Genomic DNA, 24,226 nt, shown 5'->3' with positions numbered 1-24,226 from the left:
CACACACACACACACACACACACACACACACACACACACACACACACGGAATCTATGGACACATTTTAGTTGTATATAAGGTATGAGATATTCACTTTAAATAACACAACTATTATTACCTAGCTCTTTAGAAGAGAGCTTTTACTTTTAAGCAAGTAGGTCTCTTTATTTGAGCACAACCTTGTACCGAAGACTGCAGTTTCTCATAATGTCAGATGGACTGTGAGTAAAAGGAAGAAGAAAGAAAGAGGGTTTGTCTTTAATTCAGTGCTCCAGCCGCAGCTGATGGCATATTTATTCTGTTCTCCCTCTCTCTGGGCCAGGAAGGGGCCAGGTCAGGACACAACCCGCTACCCGAGTGGGAAGTGTTTGAATCGGGTGATGAATGGATCACTCTCCTTCAGGAATGAACAGTGTTGAGGAGGGATACTGCAGGTTTACTACACCACATTTTCTGCTTTTGAAACAAATTGGCTCACACTTCTTACAAAAACTGCAATCTTTAACTGTCACGTACGGTACGATACATCAATAAAAGTAAATGCAACATGTAATTTAGATGCACAGAGATTACGTAACTATTTGCTTCGCAAAGAAAAATATATATATATATATATATATATATATATAAGGTGCCGTCTTCCTTTTCAAAATGCTCTCTGTAACATCTCTCAGGGGTGTGATGAAATTCGGTGTGACTATCGCAGCAACGTGACACTTCTCTGTGACTTCATGCATTAAAACATGAGTGAGCGATCAAAGGTGACAACATGATGCAGCCAGAGGTGGATGATGGAGCGCAACGCAGGAAATCAAAAGCTTTTATCTTTTATTTAGCTCACAGTTTTGGGCCTTCTGCTTTAAGTCCTGAATAAGTAAACGTATATCGTTTTTTACCCTCAAACAGACATTTCTTTGAAAACTCAACCTAATACTCATTTTGGATTGATACTTAATGTTTGTAGTCAGCTTCCAATTTAATCAGAGTAAGCTGTTTTTAACATTTAAGCAACCCCCCCAAACTCCACTCAATACTCTTACGACCATTAAAGCTAAAGAAGTCAACAAGGGAAAACAATAAAATGCCTCTACACCTGTTTTTCTATTCGGATCAGCGTTCATTGTCTCACCATCTTATCTTTCACTTTTTTTCCTCCTCTCAGTTTTCCACACTCCCTGTACAGTTCAGGCCAAGACAGAATCATTTATTTCTCGCACAGTGTTATCTATCGTACGGTCCTGTTTGATTGATTACTCGCATAAAAAGCCCAACGTAGAAATTGAGAGACAGGGGAGCAATCCGTCACGTCAGAGTCTGAGAGCGATGCTGTGGGCGGATGAGCCGCATCTGTTTGCAATCGCATTGAAGTTCCCCTCTGATTCATAGAAAACATGCACGGAGTCAAGAAAACAAACAAGCATTGTCCTTGTTGAAACAAAAACTGGGTTTTTTTTATATGAAGATGAAGCTGCTTTGCTTTTACCTTTCACAAAACACAATGAAGATTAAACTGCACAATCCCAGACTCGGGTACGAGTTTGTCATGTACTGCAGAGACAAGAAGGGATGTTTTCAAGTATCTTTGTTTTCAAGATGTCGGCTGTCACAAACCGCTTTTCTAGGAAAAAATGAGGAGGAGGAAAAGAGTCATGGTGCACATGCGTAGATCCGCTTTACTGGACTCTATTTGATGGTCAGCGGGGCATGTTGGACTAATGTGTGGACCATTTACCTTTTACCTTCCGAAAATCCACTAAACTTTAATGAATGAGTACTGTATTGCCAAAACTTGTATCAGTAAATACCGGGAGCCGTCTCAGATATGAATATTACTGAACATCTTTGATCAATCTCACAGCTGTTGGAGACCTGTGTATGTCTTGTCCTAGATAATACAGCTGGTGTCTCGGGGTTTCAGGAACATTTAATGCTCACACTTACGAAGTGCGACGTGAGTGTGTGAGAACGGTGCTTTTTTGTTAAAATACTGTTATTCCTGTTACCTTGGTAATGATTATCAAACATGTTTTGGGGAGCAATATGTATTTATTCTGCCGGCTACAATCCATGACTGAAGAATTAAAAATAAAAAGCAACTCTTCCTCAAGTGATGATTTTCTGGCGAGGACAAACTGCAGGAAGTTTGAATGGCATCCTTTAGATTATTATTAGGCTATCACTGAAGCGAGGGTGAACGTGTCATTCATTTTAAGACATGAGAGAACAGATTGTGCATTTAATTACTGTCTTTAATGAGGCCCATCTAGTGTGGAGAAATTTAGCTGAATGTTATCTTCTATAAAAAAAAAAATGCTGGACTTGATGCAGCGTCAAAATATTTCATTTTGTGTTTATTTAGAGAATCAAACGGCTGTTGTCCCTCCCAACGAAAGCCTGCCTTTGAGCCACTGACAGACGTAAAACCTGAATGCATTTCATGCTTAACTTGCAATTTACAATGAGTGAGTGATCAAAGGTGACACATCAGAATTGAGCGGCAGAGAGGATTAAGCATGTGTGTCCTCTACAGCTAAAAGCCTCTCTATTTGTTTGCTTTCTCCCCCGATGCATTTTCTAGGCCCAAAGTCCTTGCGTAAACGAAACACAATGTCCTTATTAATCCAAACACGTTCTTTGTCCAGAATATCCTTGTCAAACGTCAAATTCTGTTTAGAGGGAAATACGGATGAGAAATTTGTTTTGACAATTATCCCCCTTCTTTTCATTTCAAAACGTCATTCCTTATGTTTTTAAAAGCCAATTACATTATGGTATCTTCTGTGTTGTGTAATTTGCCACTTCTTGCCTTAAAATGTTGCATATTCCTTATTAACAGTTGTGATACACGACAACAACTTATAGAGTTTTGGCAAATTGTGTAGATCAATGTTCAAGACTGAAGACACTATGATTAAAAACTATATGTAGCAGCAACTTAAGGGTTACAAATCTAATTACAGGTTGAGAAAGCATCTGCCCCTCAACTAATTATAATTTTCTGACTGTCGTGGTGTTTAAAGATTTGTATCTCTGCTACATCTATCCCAGCATGCACTGAACAGAGGGCAAGGAGATTGGGGAAACAAAGAGAGAGGCCTACATGTAAAATTGAAAGCCTAAACTGTGGAACCGCACCAACCATCAGGCATTAAAAATCTCACCCGAGTGTGAGATTTGGCTCAAACCGCAACGCTGGTGCCTCATTGGATGAGAGCCACGAGGGAGTTCCTTTGACACACCAGCTATGACGTCACCAAGGCCACTGGAGCACACCTCCACCCTTAGCCTTAAAACAATATTAGTAGCCAAAAAAGCCCTTTAGGTTACAGTTCTAACCTCGCCGGACGAGCAACAGAATGTTTTTTGTGTTCACACACACTTGGATCCTGAAGGAGAAACGGGTGACTTTCCCCGTGCTCCCCCACTTTAACCTGCAGAAGAATGATCACGGAATTCCTTCAAGTTGACATTCGCTGATGTCCCCGCTGCCACACGTAGAGCAGCGCGCCGCTCAACCCGCCAGTCATTGGCTGGAGAAACTCAACCCGAACAAGTCCCACGAAACACACGCCGATCGCTACGAAACGATCTCAAGTAACAGGCTATTGTCTGGGCAGATATAGGTCACAGTGTGTTTTTGTCACCTTGTTTGCTTGTTTTAAGTTTAACTGTACTGTTACCGTGTACGTTACGGGCCACCGAGTCCACGTAACTGTTGTGCTCGTTTCTGCTGTAATAGTGCTGTTCCACACTGCTGAGCTTTGTCGTGTTTCAGTCAGCTACCCTGAGTAAGGTCGGTAAACTGTATCTTGTCAGTTAGAAGTCCCTCTCTGCCTCAGGCTCTTTTTTTAAAGACAAATGCACAGTCCATATATATCTTACATGCATTGATCTCTCTACGTCCACTTGAAGCCTGCCTTTTGTTTGTTGCTATAGGGAATCGTGGAATCGGATTTTTTCATTCACCACATACGAGCTCAACTCAGAGTGAATAAACTCTGAACAGCTGTTCTGCAAATCAAAACTCACGAGTTTCCCATCTCAGGGTTAGTCCACTCAGAGTTCAGGGTTAGGCTCAGAGTCCGTTAAACGTGCTTTCTGAAACGTGTACTTTTCAAACTATGGAAATCCTCGAGAGTTTGTGTTACAGCAGAGATGATGTTTTTTGTTTTTTTAAATCTGTGGTAAATCAACAACAGACGCCGCAAGCCGCTTCACTTAATAAATTGCCTGCTGAGACTAAATTGAGCTTTTAACAATCTTTCAGCAGTTTGAAATTGCATAGTTTATAACATCTACTCGAAGAAACTCTTCTGTTATGTTGCAAGCAGCAAAGTGATTGTGAGAAATTCAATTATTTAAATGTTCTTTTCCAAGTCATTTTCAAGAAGGCAAAACACAAATCAAATCCGACTTTTGTTCACAGAACCCATCTCTCAGTTAGAGGAATTATGATAGAAAATTTGTGAACGAAGGAATAGTAATTTCCCTTCAATCAAACTCATGAGCGAGGCACTTAAAGACTTAATACCAGACTCTCTAGTCAAAAGCTCAAAACGGTTGTTTCTCTGTTCTGCAACGCTGGTTGGGTGATCAGGTGCACGACTAATTACAGTCATTGTATTACCTTAAATCTTGTCCATTCATTTTCTCAACACATAGGAAGTGACACTCCAAACCTTAAGAACAACAGCTGCCTACAAAACAGCAGCAAGGGAGCAACAACAACCAGCTGCATGAGCATCTTCACCCTCTCAATGCCCAGACGCCACCTAGAGCAAGCAGCTTGGACAAAGTGCACTTTCTGGATGTCAAATTCAAACATTTACATCGCTGTCGTTTGAGGCCACAGACACGCCTCCTGCTCCAGCTTTGAGACTCGACACTAGAGACGTCGTGTGCGAATGTGTCATCGTTCCACAGTATGCTACTCACCATGGTGCAGCTGCACTCCGTGTCGTCGTCCAGCAGGCCCACTCTGCACAGAGCTTTCTCATTCCTCCGCCAATACTCCGGCGAGTCCAGCACACTGTTACTGCACAGGACCTGCAGCACACAGAGAAAGCCTTGCTCAGGTACAGCAGCGCTGTGAAAATCCCACCGAACAGACACACACACACACACACGGAGCACGTGACACACACACACACACACACTGTCGCACATTCACTTTCATCTGCACTTTCCCCCCCTCTGTTGTTGGGATCAATTGACCTTCATTTCAGGAGAAGTGGCACAGGATCAACAGGCTGTCCTTTAACCAGACACTGCACAGTATAAATACAACAGGTATTGCCTTCTCCCTGGAGGGATATTTCAATGAAGCCCTCGGGGTGAAACCTAGACTCATTGAGCTGCCCTTGTCAGTGATTTGTCAATTGTCCCTGTCCTATGGACTGACATACTCTCATTAAAAACTGTTGAGGTTGTTGTTTCAATAACCCAATTACAATGCCAATTTATTCACACAGGTGAAATTAAAGATTGCCCTCATGCTTATCACAGTGCTTGGGTCGGACCATATCATGTGTTTATAGTTATTTATTTGTAAAAGAAGATAGTCGATGTACAGCCGATAAAAGATTAAAATCACATGCTATATAAAATAGTTCTTACGCAACTACTTTGACATATAATGACTATTACGTGCGTGTTCTCACTGTGTATTTTTAGTGACAAACCCCCCCCCCTTCAGGAACAGACCATCTGTGCAGGCTCTCGGCCAGGTGAAGGTGACGCAGCCTCAGCTGATCTCACAGAGAGCGATCATATCAAAAGGCTGCTGGCACGGGAGAGCGGGGCCCGGGGTTCAATTATAAGAAAGACATCACCAGGTGACTGCGCTGGACACTCGAGTGGAAGTCAGTTGAGATCACGAGCGGTGTAGGCTAATTAGGGGGACACACCTGCACGCACACGCGCAGTAAGAGACGCATACAAATAGACCTACACACAATTTTAAAAAGGAAATTCAATCTAGCCTCTACCTCAGCCCACTGATCTGTGCTATTTCCCCTCCTGTCTCGTTGGCACTGGGAGATGATAAATCCACTGTGTTGACCCCAGGGCTTAGCTGTTCCTCTTATTGCACAATCCCTATAGCGCAGGCACCCCAGGGTAGGAAATTAAAATACCTTGCACTGAAGATAAACTGACAGGGAGGCAGATATGAGGGACGGGTATACAGGCATATGAACAGAGAAAAAGAAGGAGGGGTCACACAGCAGAGGGACACGCAGGGAGATAGATTTTGCATCCTTTTTTACCTTCTTGCAGGCGCTGATGGATGAAGCCACGGTGCTCTCCGGGCTTCCTCCCTCCACCTCCACAGCCTCTGAGCCTTCAAACATGGCCGACGACTGGAAGTTACTGCAAGGCAAAGAGGGCACAGAGTTGACTTTGTCAGAGAAAGTTCTTGTCAAGTGCTCAACACTTCCCTTTAAAAATTAAATACAAATAAAAGTCACATTTGTTCATACTGTACAGATTTGGCAGTCATCCAACAAATTAACCAGCCATTGTCGGACTGGTGAATAATGTCAACATTCTGAGCCAAACGCTTAATCCCTTCACTTAGATTATTCCCAGGCGAGCAAGACAGTGCCAGCACAGCCTCTATTGCCCCATTTAAGAGAATGTACAAGTGTATGGCCGTCCAAGGTGACACCTTCCATTGTTTATTAAAGAGTGCAAAAGAGTTTTCGGTGTTGCTCTGTGAATGTCGAGACCTTTTTATCACATTATTATTTACGAGAAGCCGCTGTAGCTTCTTTTAAGCTACAATAGAAAAAGAGTTTCTTTATGGATTTCTATGATGTCTTCTCTCTGCATAAATACGCTCGTGGCACAGACTCCATTGCATGAATGCAAAACTCACTGACCCCCTTAGCGAGTTGCAGCTATTGGTGTCAATCTAAGCATTAAAGTCTCAAAGATTCACGGCCACTTTGCCAAATCGTGAAAATTGACTTTGACAGCGACGGCGCCAGAGGATATAGCCGAACAAAGGGGGAAACACAACATGTTTCCCTCATCTGATGCTTGAAACTAAATGATTATAAACAATCTGTAGTGATGGGAGCGTCTGTCAGCCTACGGCGTGCCTTAACACGACATAGCAAACTCAAGATCCCAGGAAGGCATCATTATCCTCCGTGCATGCGTTCACTGAGATAAGGTAAATCAAAGCGTATCTGGAATGGCATTAATGGGGATCAATTTGGAAAATTAAGGAGGATAGGGAGGAATATTTAAATAGTAGCAGCTTTTTTTTCCCTATAATCCACATATTTCAAAGCAAATTAAAAAGCATTATATTTTGAAAGGCCCCCAGGGATGACACAACCCTATCTATTTGCAGTTAATGAACATGCCTGCATAAATAATTGTGTCACAATAAAAGTGATGATGCCTTACTGGAGATAAGTGGATATGATGTACTTTTGAATGTGCTGCTGTATCTGCCAGACACGCATCAAAAAACCCATCAAACACACATGTACACGCGCACACACACACACGTTGGATGCATGCATAAAATTAAAAGATTACGACACTGCAAAAAATGGGACGCTATAAAAAAAAAGAAACAGCACAGGCCTACTGGCCTGTCTGTGTTCTTCGTGCAAATTATGAGTGATTTCCGCACGAAATAGAAGAAGACCAGCGGGATAAGATTCGTCATGCACGACCTCATTTTTAATCTTTGCGCTTTACGACCTTTCCATCACGACTCGGTAATGATTGACAGGTCGTAGCGCTCTCGCGCTGCCAGACATCCGCCTGCAGTTGAAGACGCAATTAACACATGAAATGTCTGTCTCTCAATGACTGCCTCCGGTCCGCGGTTGTAATTTACTGTGAAAGCTTGTGTGGGCCATTTAAGTGGCGCACAAACAAGCAACTTTTGGTGGCAGCCCTCGGATTCAACTGCACAAAATGATCCATGTGGCAGGTTTAGGTCCTGAAGACTGCAGAAACCTTTTGACCAAGTGTTTACATTTCTATTTTAAACGCGACTGCTGTGCACTTTTTTCTTGCCATACATCTATCAGTCAGGCCAGGCGAGCTGAAACATCTTGTTGAATGCACAAACACTGACAGTGGACTGTGAAAGCGGATTTACTGCATCACTCTGCGTGGATGTTGTTCTCCAGCACTGAACACAAAGTGACACACTTTGCACAGTCAAAAGATCACCACGCTTTGAACCAATGCAACATCAAACATCACGATCACCTCAGTGGTTTTGTAAAAAAAAAAAAAAAAATACTGTACTATATTTCAAAAAGGTGTAGTTAATCCATATGTGATATTTATAGGAGAATGTTAAAGTGGCAACACATATGCAACAAAAACACTATGAAGTAGATATTCATGAACAGCAGACGTACAATTTAAGTACCCAAAGACATTTGACATGTTCAATTCGTTTGGGAATAAATGCGCCTGTGACCATCGACATTTTTTCTTTTTAAATCCCGGCAGGATAAAGTCTCTTACCTCGGCGTTTTCAGAAGGCACTCTGCGCCTGCCATTCTGTCAAAAACAAAGCCAAACTGTCCTCAACCGGTGTGATTATTTCCTGTGTGTGGGCAGCGGGACAGGGAGACGTCCAGCGGAGCGCGTCGACGCGTAATCGTCCCGGGGACACTGTCGGGTCCAGATGCGCAGCAGCCCCGACCGAGCACCGATGGAATCTCGTACTTGTTTCCACCGTTGCTGGGAGGAGGACCGTGGTGAACTGAGCCCCCTGGTATCAGCAAGCAGCAGCACGCCACCGACCGTCCTGCGCTCCTCTCCGCCAAATGCCGAGTGCACGCGCAGGAGCCCCGCATGGATCGAAACGTAATGAGCGACACGACGCAGGCGAAGGAGTATGGATATGGACAGTGCGCGCGCATGCAGATGCGTATGAGTATAAACAGACGCACGCGCACATGTACGTACTAGTTTCCCTACCAATGCAAGGCTAATTAGTCTATGGATCACTTAAGACTGATACTACCACTGAAACAAAGTAGTGAAACAGGGGATTAACAAAGGTTAAATAAACAGTAATGACATATCTCCATCACATCTGGAACACATGCTTGATCAAGATGAGACCCAGGCTTAGATAGGACACTATCAGACATCATCCTAACTTCCAGCTGCATGTGCAATTCTGTTCAGGCAGGTGCTCTACCTCAAACACAAGGTCATTGCAGCAGATTTCACAGTTGACCGGCCTTTTGCCCTCAACGAGCACACAGCAGCACGACATCCCTGAACACATTTCAAGTGCTTATTTTCCAGCAAAAAGTAGACGTGCCTGTTAACGTACGTGTGACCATAGGGGACTAACTCAGACACTTTCAATGAGCGGTCTCCATGGAAATATCAAAGTCTTCAGTGCATCTTCTTCGGTATAATTACAGAGTGGATAAGAACGTTTAGTCACGTTTACTTTTGTCCTGTGGTAGCTGTGACAGTAATAGACATGTTAACACATTGGAGCATGTACTGTGCTATTTACAGAGCCAAGCGTATACTGGATTAAGCCCATTCCAATATTACAACATATTGATGTCAGATAATTAACTTGCCTTTAACTTGGATCAGATCCTTTTCTAATAAACGTAAAGGCATTGCAGTTTCTATATTATGGCAAGTTGCTTGCCAGCTGACTTGCACACCAAATATGATATATTTGTGATAAGATAAAAATGAGCTGTCATGCTGTATTGTATTGGGCTCTTTATACGTTTACAAAATTGTACGTTATATGGAATGTTGTTTGAACTTATTTTGATCACTTACAACTGCATTCATTTACTTATTCTGATCACATGGGTCGCAGCATTCACCGTATAAAGCCAATATGACGAGTTAGGTGTTTCAGGCGACTGGCCTAAGTCCAACATTCACTTTCTTTTATCCCTTTTTTTGGCCTCCACCAACTCCTGCAAGAACTATTTGGCTGTTAGGCTGCTAAATGCTCCACTACTTGTATGTGCCGTTTGGTGCTGGGCAGATAGCATCCAGTTTATCAGAGCTGGTTTGCCGAGTCTGGAAAGAAGGTTGATGAGAGCCGTGAGAGTGACCCAAACTATAACAATGAGCTGAGAGATGCTGAGGCACTCCACAGGGCTGAGGGGAACGGAGCCAGAAAATGAATGGGGATTAAAGTATCAGTGCTCAAAGAATAAACAACTTTCATGACAACCCTCTCAAAAAAAAATCATTCATTGAGTCATTCTTTGATATCTCAAGAGAAACAGCATACATCATTTAACTGGCATCACAATAAAAAATGCCTAAAACACACACACACACACACACACACACCCCAGATTTCTAATTGCCACTTGAGACAGCTGTCATCGCCATCACCTTAGCAAAAACAAGCAAGCCTTGAGAGTAACGGCTGTATACGTTCTGTAACATACTAATATATAATCAGGACGGGGGTTAAAGCAGTCGTGACCTTTATTTTCTTATCATCCCACTGAGACTGCTGTGGGAGATGAAGAAAAAATAGATATTCAGGAAAAGAGTATAGAGAAAGCATGATGATGAGATCTGTGCATGTGTTTGTGTGCACGTGTTTCGTGTGTGAAAGAGAGAAATTTTGCTTTGTGGATTTGTACGGTGGCCAAAGTGTACATCTTCACTCTGCTGAAAGGATCATTTCTGCCAAAAGGGAGGATGCTTATTTTCAGCGTGCCCTCAATCTCAAAGAAGATAGATTTGTACACGCTGTTATCAGCTACCATGCTATTTCTCTCCCTCTGGATGCCATTTGCTTTCATTCAACTCCTAACAATGTTATACTCCAATTTCTGCAATTTCCCAGCGTACTATGCAACCCACAAGGAGCGTATGCTTACAAAACACTTGCTGGGCCTCGCCTAAAATAAGAAACATTGCAATGAAATACCTTTTACCAATAATATATATTTGAGCATTGTTTATTATGAAACATATTCACAAGGCTTTCATAGAGGACCATAACTAGCTCAGCCAGTTTCCGACAAACCTCTCATTATAGATTCTGATATAAATAGCAGAAGCCCATTAGCCAGCACTTTTCACCAACTGTCAATGCCCTCCGTGGTTATGGACTGTACCTTCTAGTTTCATGCTTCTCAGCAGAGGAAAGCAGTTTCTCCAGCTGAATGTTTTCTAAAAAAAGGTTACAATGAGCTGCTAAGAAAGTGAAATGTTTTCCACTCAATAACAAAGCAAAATACCCGTTTTAACATTTAAAAAATGTAAACGTGTTACTCATACAGCTACATGTTATCCCGCCAAAACAAACAAACAAAGGAGAACTTAAACTATGAGCAAGGGGGGAAAAAAGCTTCAAACTCACCACAGCCAGACTTCTTGCATACGAGTGTAAAGAACATATTTACAGTATGTAAAACACTGAGTCATTCACATTCACACAGTTAGTCTGCGAACCCTTTTTAGACAAACTGAATGGAGTGCACTAAAAATGTAAAAAAAAAAAAAAAAAAAAGCCAATTAAATTGGCCATATTAATTATGAGTTATGAGGCTGAAAGGTATTTTGGTTTTGGCAGAACAGAAACTCCCACATCATCTCTCAGATTGTTGCTGTTTGTTGTTTGCGCATGAGTGACCTTAAAGGGCGACCCAAATACAATATCACCATAATCCCCTTCATCACCTGCACGGTCTGAATATAGAGAGCAACGAGCAGGAGGTGCAGCAGCATCACCACAAAGCCAGAGAGTTTTATGGGATGATGTGCTGGGTTTTATGCTGTTGCACAGATTTGTGTTTTTTAACATCCTACAAGCACTTTTAATTGCAACCAATAAGAAAAATGTGCATGAGTCACGCTATGACAAGGAAGAAATAGTGACTTGTTTGATTTTACATGGACACGATTAATTAATATTGATGTAACTTTGTTTATAAATGATTTTGCTCACTGCTTAAAATTACAGTAATCACATATCTGTTCATTTTCTATTCGCAGGTTAAGCCAATACCAGTTACTGCACCTACAGTAGAATATACTGTATCTGATTGGGCTAAATTGATTGACTTTAATGCGGTCACTACAGCTGAGCTGACGTGAAGCTTTCTGACCGTGTGCGTCACAACTCACAGGTCCATGTTGCCTGTTAAACGCATTGAATTTATGGCATGCGTTTTCAGAATGAACCCAGACTTACAATATAAAGTGTATGACTGAGCGTATGCTTCAAACCAAGTGCTTGTTGAATCATCTCACAGCATCTGAAACACCCTTCCTGATGACAATAGAGGAGACCACGGCCGCTTTCTGCAGAGATCAGCCTGTGAAAGTAAGCAGGGTTAGAACTTCTCCTCAGAGCTCTCTCGTCATTCTTTACACAATAACTTCAGTCACTTTTTGCGTGCGCAGCGAAGTGCAATGTCATGAATGCCTTTTGACGAGAGACAGTCCGAATGTCTGCCTTGCTATCTTCACTCGTTTGATTTGTTGTGTCTGGCAGGCTTTTAGCTTCATCTTCGAGGTGGAACCAGCACATGCAGATCACATTTTAATACCGGACGTAAATGAGGTCACAGTGTGATGTCATCACGCAGAGGTGTCAGATCGACAGACCTATAGACATGTCACAAAAGGAGTTCCTCCCATTCTGGCAACTTCCTTTGTTTTTTAACAGAACGTTGAAGTCCCCTGACAGCTCTGCGTGGCGTTCGTGCATCTAGCCGTCAGGCTCAGCGGGCGCTCCAGCAAAACAGGCGCAGGGCTTCAAACTGGTTTCGAACAGTCGTAAACAGTCGCATAGCAACAGCGAGTCAGGTTTTTGTTATTCTTCAAAAGGAGCCAACAGACTGATAATAAACACCCGGTAACAGCTTACTAATAACACACACACACACACACACACACACACACTCGATCACAAACTGGACAGGACGGACACGAAGCTGCACAGATGTTGAATACCAAACACCAACAGCAGTCAAACTTCATTGATGTTTAGTCCAACACGTAAGCGCGCGCGCACACACACACACACACACACACACACACACACACACACACACACACTATGATGCTCTTATCCTCCTTTGAGTCCTTGAGTGTTTCCCCACCCTTTGCTCTTCACACCACTTCCTCTCACTCTCTTCTTCTCCTTATCATGTCCTCCTTTCCTTTTTTCTTCTACTCTCTTCTTCATCCTCTCCATTGCCCCTCCACACATCTTAATCCAAAGTCTTTTCAAGGGGAGAACTAATCCATTGCACACATTCTTAAAATAAAAAGATGGAAGGACGAGTAAAGTGGAGATGAAAGCGCGGACTGCTCTCATCAGCAGAGAGGAGAGGAGACATCTGAGGGAGCTGAAGAGAATAAAACCCAAATGAAGAGAGAATCAGCTGGAGTGCAGACTCTCTCTCGCAGTCAAAGACCCCGTCTCAGCGGGGCTATTTTTAATTTAGTTAAAAAATAACAAAACCAAAACACGACACGTGAGAGGAGGAGACGTGATGATGTACCCGAGTGACGTGAGAAGATAATTATCGAACATCAGGAGTGCAAAGGCTTCAACTTTGCAGCTGGGGCAGTAAACAGGTCTTATCAAAATGAAAAGAAGTCAGAGAGCATGTAAGTCTACTTGAGATTCATGTCTTGGGTTCTTGTAGCTCCGCTTTGATGTCTAGATCACAATAGCTCAGATAACATAGTCATCCCAGACAGAATAAACAGACCTGATTCACATTTACATACGTTGTGTAGTCAAGCAAAGATGGGCAGTGTTCTGATGACATTGTATCGATGAGCTCTTAAACTAGAACAGAACATATTTGAAAAAAGGAATACAAGAGGTTAAGCTTAGACGTCTATATATATATATATATATATATATATATATATATATATATATATATATATATATGTTGCCTATTCACAGTGATGGATAAACTGCGGAGCCAATTCTCAAAACACCGCTAATAAACTCTGAAGGAACCCCGGTCAAATTCAGATATTGAAGAGGAAAAAAAATGGATATTCAGAGTGACTGCAGTCTGAAAAGTATTGTGCATGAGAATAAAACTGAGCGTTACATAATAGGGTGATAAAGACAATCCTGTCTTCTGGCTGGCATTAAGTGAAACATCAACTGGCTTTATGTTAAGCCACGATTTGCCGCAGTCGGAAGTGTGGAGAAGTAGAGACGAGGAGGGATCAACCTGCCCACATTTATTTAAGAATTTGAATAAAAACATTTTAAACGAATCTTTAAGAAGTTAAAAAGCTGTAAATGTTTCAGTAAAATAATCAAAATGTCATTTTTAACTGAGTACTTCAAGCCATAATACTTTGATGGATTTTCATGAAATCAAATGTTTTGGATAATGTTCATGGGTGCCATGTTTTTCAGAAGTAGCCAGTCAATGTATCTACAACCTGAAAATTACCTTTTTACTGTATATAGTAGTTCTCATTGTTAGTAGCGGAGTCCGCCGTTCCCGCACACCTTCTGTTACAGGCAGCAGTTGACTTATATCTTCTTAAAACACGTATGTAATGTTACCTGACGTAAAAGAAAACTGATTATTTCCATTTGAGGAAAGTTACAGGTAATTAGCTCATCGTGTAAAATGAAAATAGACAGAGCCAATGAGGAAATGTATGTATAGTGCCCCTAAGCCCCCGGTAGTGTTTGATACTTTAAATTAGGACCCATTGCAAACATTTGATCTGTTCTACTCTATTTTATCTATTATAACTACACAGGCTGTAATTGGGTGCTTTTGATTATAGTTTTTTTTTAAGTGGTAATTATAACAGAAAACAAGCACACAACGTCAATAGTAACAAATTGACGAAGGTATGACAAATTGGAAAGATAGAATAAAGCATATGTGAGATATGACAAAAAAAGTATACCTCAGGAGTCTGCAGGGACACCAGTTGGTAGAGAGTCAAAGCAGCTAGAGTCTATATTTTATGCATCGAGCGACGATGTGAAAACAATGGCGGCAGCAAGCAGCTGTTTTACTGAAAACGCTCTGAAAACTCTCGACCCGCTCAGCACCGAAGAGCCAACAGACAAAGTAAGAGACTACCTGGTGAACATAGTGGAGCATTTAGCAGCTAAAGAGCCAGACATTTTTCTCTGCAGCAGGTGGAGACCAAATCAGAGCTAAAAGAAGGTGAATATTGGATTTATATTCATCAGGTAGAAACACAAACGCAACTCCACATGAATGATAATGTCGTGTAATTATTTCACGTCTCAATGTTGTGTTTGGAACTTGTTTCTGCTGCCCAAAAGAGGCCAAAGATGGCAGTTATTGCAGGTGGTTTGAGCAGATGATTTTAGCGCGGGGCTTTAGCCTGGATGCGATACCAGATTTTTAATATAGGCTTCATGGCTTCTCAAGAAATAAACAAAACACACACCAGTATTTGCTGGCTGAGAGTGAGTTCTTAGAAGCAATTAGAAGTAATGGCCTTGTTAATTAATCAGAGTAATCACAGCCCCCGCTCACCTCAGTTATTACAGATTTATTTGTGTTTAACCTTTCCATCAATCTTCCTTTCCACATGTGCTCTCGTCATAATGGAAACCTATGATTGCAGGAATTGATCATTATAGCCGCGTGAAAAGGTTAATGATAGACATTGGTTCTGCCTCACAGTGACATCATCAGAGCATCGGTTGTCTTTCCAGTATACATATGGAACAAAACTGAAGTAAAGAGGACCACAAATAACTTTTTCCAATATGTGTGATTGAATTCTAATTGAAATTTTTTTTTTGTTCTTTTCATCTTTGTTGCCTTGCTCATCAAAACCACCATTACCGTCAGATTCATAATGAAATGTTTATCATTTGCTGCACATTTCCAGTTATAGAGACAGCTTCTGAAAAGCTGTGGTCTCTGTACTGAGAGAAGAACTAACTTTTTCACAGACGCCATCAGCATAATAAATGTCTCCAGAGACATTTCTGCTGACTGTTTTGCTGTGTTTGTATATTAATACTGATCCAGCATTCAACTCTGTAGGATTTTTGAGTTGATTGTGAGTTTTTCTTCAGTTAATGTCTCGACTCAGTAAAAATAAATGAAGTAAACTTGCCGAGTAAAAAGCCATTGTGGCGCCATTGGAAATAATGGGCATTAATGGCACAGCGGCCCCGTTGCAGCATTTTGTGGAAAAAGGACCAGTAGCATTGTTAGCGCACGAGCCGCCAGCTTAGCCGTCGCCATGTTGAGAGCCATAGAGAGGCAATGGACTTGCTCTCAATCTTGTATAAAGCACCTTTGAATCATGCGTTTACTGTGCTCATAAGTGTCTTGGAAATCGGAAGTTATTCAGCATGAAAATGAATAATCGGCTAATGAAATCTTAGTCGACTTGAACCAAAACAACCAATTGGATTACTAACTATCACTATCAAACATCTGATTGACCCGGTGACCCCAGGAGGTCCTTTGAGTGGGTCCCCATTTGAATTTGTGGTTTTGACAAGTTAAAGTGTTAACTCTTGTTTGGTGTTATATCAATAAACACGATTATAATCATGGTTATATTGGACACGATGCAACTTGACCACAGTCAACCTGATTCCACGGGAAGGCATATAAATATTTCAAAATTTTAAGGACATTCCATGTGTCATAATAATGCATTTCAAGTTATTTTAAGCCACGTTGTTACCGTGAAACGGCCGCAGTTAGGTTTGAGCGACAAAAACAAGAACAAAATTACGGTTCGGTTTGTAGTTTTCCGCCCCAACCGACGTTGACTCATATCACTTGATGCAACCTAACAATCTTCGACCAGCGCCCTGGAGCCACAAGAGGCTTTATGGAACTTTTTTCACATATATGTATGGATTGGTATTCCCCAAGACCTGTAAACAGATTTTGACTTTATATTAATGTTGGTGATTCAACAATACCTGGTAGCCCCCAAACTCTGTCAAACTCTGACATTTTGCCCATAAATGTTTAAAGAGAGAACCTGCATATTGCTACAGTCACACACCCATGCTTGGTTTAATGTGTTGTGATTTCCAGATACAATATCATTTTCCATCTGCTTTGGCCTTTCAATATTTTATTAGGATGCAATAAAGCAGATGGGTTGTTGACTGAAAACTCATCTTTTCAAATATGTCACATTAACATATCTCCTTTGTTCTCATTGAATTTTCTCTTTTAAAAATTCCATTTCTAACTGCTGCTGATTTTAGCAGCATTTTCTTAGTTTCGTAGGAATTGTCACAATACTAATCTAAATCGCATACACAGTGTTGAAAGGGTAGATGATGGATGAAGTAAGAGTGTCGTGATTGGATGATCAGGATGGATGGAGGGTTTGAGGGAAGGACCGGTGGTGCTGGTGAAGGGAAGGTTGTAGGAAGGATTGATGAAGGCTATAGTGGGAGATGGAGGACAGGAGAGGTGGTGAGCTGCTTTGTACTACAGTAGGAGTTGGTGGCGGTGACAGATTGTGGTTCCGGTCGGCTGCTGGGAGAATGCCTGCAGGTTTGGACCAGACTCAGCCAGTGGCCTTGTTTGAGCCAAGTCAGGGACAAGCCTGCTGGGTAATAATGTAATGAGTTGTATTTAATGCTGATGAGATGATCAGTACATGCATATTTATGTACATGGGGAAAAGCTCCTTCAGGTAGCGTAGCCTTAGCCTTGGTAGACACAGTATCTGAACACAATGCAATGTACAGAAGAAGCTGGAACAGATGACACAATGTCTCCTCGAGGTTTTATATTGAGTGTTTGACTGCAACGTCGCTGTAGACTTCACTGTCAGGTAACTAAGCTGCAAAGCTCTTTGAAAACCTGAGCAGCAGGTTAAATTGATTTCCTGAAGACTCGGTATAATCTCTCCCTCTCTATGTGGATATCCGTCTCTCTTTCTCTTTGCCAGCGTTTGTCCCGGTCCCACTCTCACTCCCTTCTCCTTCATTCTCTCTATCCATCACTCCCTTCTCCTTCATTCTCTCTATCCATCACTTTGCTCTCCCTTGGCAGTTGATTAGCGTCTGTCCACTCTAATCTTCCCCGCATGCCGGACAAATGGCCTCCATGACTTTTTTTTTTTAGACCCTTTAATCTTGTGGGTAGAAAAACAGATGCAGGCAAAGATGAGCACACACATACAATAATACACAGTTGCGTTGGGCATATCAATTGTAGGGGCAATTGGCCCTAAATATGGATGTTGATAAGACCGAGGTTTTTTACTTGATCACAAATAAACCCTGGAATAAATTATTCGTTCCACATTTAATCATGTTTTAAATTGTATATTTATACTGTATGTGATAAACCTCTTTGGTCATTGTTGGTCTGAGTATGGCTGTATGGATACAAACAGAGGAAGAATTAATGTCAGTGTTTATAAAATAACTTCATTAACACTAAATGGACTACCAGGTGCTTTGACTCTACAATTCACTTATTGCTTCTTACGGAAAATGGACTCGGTGAAAGTCAAGGCCACGCCATAATTAGCGGAGCACTAAGCACCTTAACAGCACTGAGGATTGTTGGGAGACAAAGGGCTCTCTTTAACAGGTAACTATGACATCTGTGGTAGCGTTTAATAAGCAGCGTAAAAGAAGGAAGTGTTTTACTAATTATGGGACTGTAAACCGCCATGCACTCAACATCAGGGAAATGTGGCACTACTGGAGATAATTACTGTGGAGTACTGAGCCTCTCTGAGCTTACAGTACAGGAAACAAGTCCTAGTGATCCAATCATCACGATGCTCCGTCTTGCAATTGCTCTCCGATGGTTTAGAAATACCTTTAAGATTAAATACATATATTGAGTGTTTTTCAGTACTGAATAGTCTGCCCTTATTTGTGCGCCTTTGTATCATGTACATAAATGATTGTGCAGCATACATTATTTTTTAGCCATGCTAGAGGGTTGGCTCTAAGATTGATGATACTAATAACATTCGGTGTATCCCTAGTGCAACCGCACTGCCTGCACTGTTATATTTACGTCCTTGACTATGACAGTAGCGTTAAATTCAAAGCACTGGTCTGAACAAGTACAGCCGAACAAAGCTGCTAGTCCGTCTAATAAATAGACATGGAGATGATCACTGCTCATGAAATTCAAGGTGTTTTTATGGCTGGATATGTTGCTTTTTTCACGTCTCTCCACACCTCGCACTGTGCCTCTGCATAAAATCATACAAAAACAAAACACAAAAATAAAATGTGCCTTTGATTGACGCCGATGTCCTTGGCACTGATGTTAAATTGCAGTTTCTCGATACTGGAAGGCACTCAATAAAAATAGCACCGGGATGCTGTTAAGCTGCCAAATTGGAAGTCCCAGATAACCTAAACATGTGACAAAAAATGGGTGACGGCAAAAATCCAAGACCTGAATCAACTGTTACTCGGAGGGAAGAAACGTCACCTTTAAGCTACATAAATTTGTAACAGTTCCATGCACGCTGCTGGGAATAAGACAAGTGACAACAAAACCTTTCAGCTTTGTTAGCAGAGGTAATTGGAAGGGAATTTAATGGAGCATCAGAAGGCACGGGACAAAGGGATGTGGGTGTAGTCGGGTCGGAGTGAGGGTGATAGCAAGAACTGGATCTGGATCGACAAGATAATTATCAGACTCAAGGTAATCCTTTCATGTCTGAGGACTTCATGGTCCAGCCTCAAAGGACAATGACTTCAGATTAAACTGTGTTCACTCTGTCTCACTTTTCCAACATGCGCACACACTTAATTTGTATACATAAGAGTAGGTGTGCACACTGAAATTTGATCAACCATTCTCTGGAAAGGAAATGACCTCTGGCAGATCAATATCATGGACCTTATTTATGAAACACACTCAATTACCTGTGGAGTGTGGACTGAGAAAAAGGACACAGGACTCCACCGTCAGACGTCGGTCGGAAACTTGATTCATAATTCATCTCCACCTGTCAAATCTGTGCTCGCTTAAGACAACAGCGAATGGGGGCAGCTTTAATGCCTGCTGCCTTCTTAGTGCAGAACAACAACTGGCTATGAGTGAATTATGACTGGTCTGGAAGAGGCGTGCGTTAATGGTAAAGATTTTCCACAGTTTAACAAACCGTGAAGAAATGGAAAAGCTATGAATGGCACAGGGAGGAGGGTAAACAATGTGATCAATGCTCGCTCTTTGGCGGGCTAAATTTAGCCCCGCTTTACACTCCGTCCCACAAGCCCGGCTTATCAGTATCATTTATCAAAATCTGCTGCAGTAATAAAAAAATAAAAAAAGGGCCTTTCTGGCTGCTCAGGAGGCATGAAATCACCTGGTGAGGGCGGGGATAACACACATGATTAAACTCTGAGTGGGAATGTTAATATAAGGAAAAACGTCTGTCCTTAAAGCAGGAGAGAGCGAAAGCTCCTGCTGCTGACTCATTCTCTCTTTCTGTCCCCCTCCTCACTGCTTCATCACACAGCCAACCTCTTTCCTCTGCACCATTTGTTTTTGCCATTCTTTTTTTCTTATGTTCCAGTCTGAAACAGCCTGGTAATGCGCGCTTTCATGTTTCAGTAAACACTTACTGGCTATACAATATTCTTCATCCCTGCCACAGAAGTGGGATGAGGCTAAACTTTGGGTACCTTTTTTTTAATTATTATTATTATTATGACAACATTCCTCCTGCTGTAGTTCGTACGGTCAGGAATGGGGCTAGTCATCGAGCAAGATTCAAAACATAGTGAATATCAGCGATCAGCTGTTTTATGCTCCAACAAAAAGGTTACCCAGGATGTATCAAGTAACGACTACTTTGTGGAGAAAAGGAAATAACAGGGATGAAAAAGCCACATCAGACCGGGGATTATCGGTCATAAATTTTCATCCTTAAAAACATAAATACAGTGGAATTATAACAAACACTCAGTGGTGCAGGTTATTGTCTGTGACAAAGATATTATTTTCTGCAAATATTTCAATTAGACTTTTTCATTAAGAATACAAAATTAGTGAAACTGAAAAAAAATAAAAATAAAAATAATAATAAATTTCAAACATTTTGCTCCCAATGACCATCTCTATGTGGATCTTTGGTGGGCGAGCGAGCATTGATCACAAAAGTTCCATATATAAATATATACCAAATAGATTATGCAAATAGTTTGAAACCTTGCATTATTCAGGTGGACTGAAGCTTCACAGGCCACACTGGGGATTATGGATAACGTCACGGGGCCCGTTAATAGCTGTGGCCCCACATGATCATGTTTTCACTGACTTTTCCTTTAGAGATACTGGATGAGGTTGGGTTTCTTCTTCGTGCAACAATACACCACAACAAGACAAATGAACACACTTTTTTTTATTGTTTTAGCCACCGCCAGAGTTGTCCCTTGTAATCGATTCTGTTTGTTATTTTCATGCACAGGATCTCAAGGTGCTGTCGGAGGACGGGTATCCAGTTTTGGGGAACTCAGAATTGCGTCTCTGCTCTTTGCAGACGATGTGGTTCTGTTGGCCCATCAGACCGAGAGGGTAAAATGGAGCATGAGATGGACAGGTAGTGAGGTTGCATTGTATCGGGCTGTTGTGGTGAAGAGGGAGTTGAGTGATTGCAGTCCATCTACGTTCCGACCCTCAGCTATGGTCATGAGCTTTTGGCTCGTGACTGACAGAATGAGATCGCGGATACAAACGTCCAAAATGAGCTTTCTATGTAGGGTAGCTGGGCTCAGCCTTAGAAATAGGGCGAGGAGCTCCTTTACCCGGGGAAAAGCTCGGAGAAGAGTCGCTGCTCCTTCGCGTCAAAAGCGGCCAGCTGAGGTGGTTCTGACATCTGATCCTCTTGTATGCCTCCCATTAGAGGTTTTTCCATGCACATGCGACTGTTAAAAGGCACCAGGTTAGACCCAGAACACGCTGGAGAAATTAAGTATCTGGTCTGATCCTGGGAATGCCTCAGGAAGAGCTGGGAAACGTTGCTGGGGAGAGGGATGTGTGGATTGCCTGCTAAGCCTGCTGCCCCGTGACCAATTTCAGATGCTCCTTTTTATCATAAAGCCGTGAGAAAACCCCCGACAGTGAAACAGTCAGTGTTTGCTTGAAAAAAACAACTTAACTGAATGCCTGATGACTCCATCAGCAGAGTGCGTGTTCAGCCCAGTGGAAAGACTGCCAACGCTGAATGAAAATACTCTCTGTACACACTGGTGTTTAGATAGGATGGCCCTCCTCCACCTCTCCTCTGCTCTGCCTGCTTCCTTCTTATCCCTGCTGGAGGCGACTTAGTGCTCCTAATCAGCAATAATTTGAAAGGTCGTGAATGAGATGACTGTGGGAGAGGTTCGTCTCAGTCAATTGGTGCACTGAGCTGGCACTTTCTGAGCTGTGGTTTAAACTAAATTGGCTCGAGACCTTCCATGCACTGTACCCTTTTGTTCTTGTGACTTTGTTATGACCGTTTTTTGAAGCTTTTATTATAAAGACAAGTGGGAGGACCATAATTCAGATTTTCTCATCAAACCAGGTCTTCATGTCTTAATTAGTGTCAAAGGTCCTTTTCTACACATTGATAAATGGCTGAATTCTATTTAGCCGCTTCAGTTTCAGAGTCCTGGTATTGTGCCAGCTGGCTCACCGTGACGCTGTCATGACTTACTGTGAACAGAACAGAGCAACTGTTAATGTTACCTCAGCTTTTCTTACGATAAGTCAAAATGTTTGTTGTGGAAAAAGACCTACGGATCCTTTGAAAGTCAATTTTAGATTTGGCTGAAATTAGCCACATACGCTAATATTTGGTGTTGAGGCTGTCAATCGAGGAGACACGTCCACATTTTACAGCTTATAAAGTTATATATCCTATTGAAGGAATAGTTTGACATTTTGGGTAATACACTCATTGGCTTTGTTGCCGAGAGTTCGATGAAAAGATCGGTACCACTCTCGTATAGAGTGGTACCAAACCTCTCATCTAACTCTTCAGCTGCAGTCAAGCTCCTTTTGTTTGTTTGATCAAACTAATTACTAATCACTAAAACATTGAAACAATTCTCAAACTTTGTTGACACTGCATTTTTTAGAGAGCTTTAAACTGGTAAAACAACTAAATGCCAACGTGTGCAGAGCGGTCTCACAGCCAGTCTGTGTGCAGAGCGATGCGGGGACAGATGGCTCCAGCCAGATTTAATCAGGCGTCCTACTGTCGACAACCACAACGTTGACTCCTCGAGTACAGATACAACAGTGTACATCTGATCGCTACAACCACACAGCATCTGCTGAGGCATTCTGCTCCTTGTGTTGTTATGTGTGGGGCTCTATATATATGTTTATGTAGTGTGTGCATATATTCGTTTTGCTTATGCATGGGAGTATAGTGTATCTACAGTATGCTTATATTGGTGCATTGCATATGTTCCTCCCTGCTCTCCTAGTTAAATACAAGTCTTATTGCATCACCAGCACGGACCTACATGCAGATACAAATGATACATTAAAATCTCCAATCAATGACGGGTTTAGAAACAGTCAAACTTACAGAGAGAGAGAGAAAGAGTGAAATGAACAAAACTTCAGTATTTCATAACAGCACTACAATGAAGTTAATGAACCTATTACAGTGAAAACAAAACAACAAAAACAATACTGACTCCTCTGCTCATCCCCAAGCAAAGCACCCTATTTACCCCAACACACATTTCTAAGCAAATTTTGGCTCATTCTGCACCAAATATGACACGGTTGAGAAAAGAAAAATGTCCATTAGTGTGACACTGTCATTGAATGAGTGGCAAAGATAACCAATAATATATTCCTGTGCTAGCGTTAATATAATACAAGTATACTTTTAGACCTGTTTTCACAAGTATCTGTGTCAGTCAGTGAGCCCGTTCGTCCATCCCGGGTCTTCCTCCATCGGACCAGATCAGCCTCTTGCCTTCCCAACCTCACCCTGGTGAGCTTCGCTTCTCTCAAACAGGTGCCCAGACAGGCAGTTTGTCACAGATGAGTGAGGATTACAAATGAGGGCACTTGAAACAGTACTCCACTGGCCTGACAAGGCCCCTGGTGAGAGTAAATGTAATACAATGTCAACATTACTCGCTTCAGCCTCCAAGTCTGGATTTTTTTTGCCCTTCAGGACACTGCATCACACTGTTATCACAGCTTTTCTACGGACACATAAATCACACTCATCCCAGTTGCATCCGATCTGTGGCTCCAGTTTCCAAAA

General features: G+C 41.9%; 1 protein-coding gene across 4 annotated transcripts in view; it reads right to left on the bottom strand.

The window, feature by feature from the left end:
- Window positions 1-24,226, bottom strand: part of sphkap (SPHK1 interactor, AKAP domain containing) — a 97,522-nt gene that overhangs the window by 20,534 nt on the left and 52,762 nt on the right. For 3 of the 4 annotated variants that reach the window (XM_031861311.1, XM_031861315.1, XM_031861312.1), the window contains exons 3-4: window positions 6,268-6,370; window positions 4,937-5,047 (exon numbers count right to left, since the gene is read on the bottom strand). In XM_031861311.1, the coding sequence (XP_031717171.1) occupies window positions 4,937-5,047; window positions 6,268-6,370 (214 nt within the window). Of the gene's footprint in view, window positions 1-4,936; window positions 5,048-6,267; window positions 6,371-8,503; window positions 8,994-24,226 lie in introns of those variants that run through there. The other variant, XM_031861313.1, reaches the window with a different exon arrangement.

Source organism: Anarrhichthys ocellatus, unplaced genomic scaffold (genome assembly GCF_004355925.1).
Source record: "Anarrhichthys ocellatus isolate YVR2014 unplaced genomic scaffold, GSC_Weel_1.0 scaffold24, whole genome shotgun sequence".
Taxonomy (NCBI): domain Eukaryota; kingdom Metazoa; phylum Chordata; class Actinopteri; order Perciformes; family Anarhichadidae; genus Anarrhichthys; species Anarrhichthys ocellatus.
The sequence above is the reverse complement of the archived record's forward strand: the minus strand, read 5'-3'. Positions and strand labels throughout refer to the sequence as shown.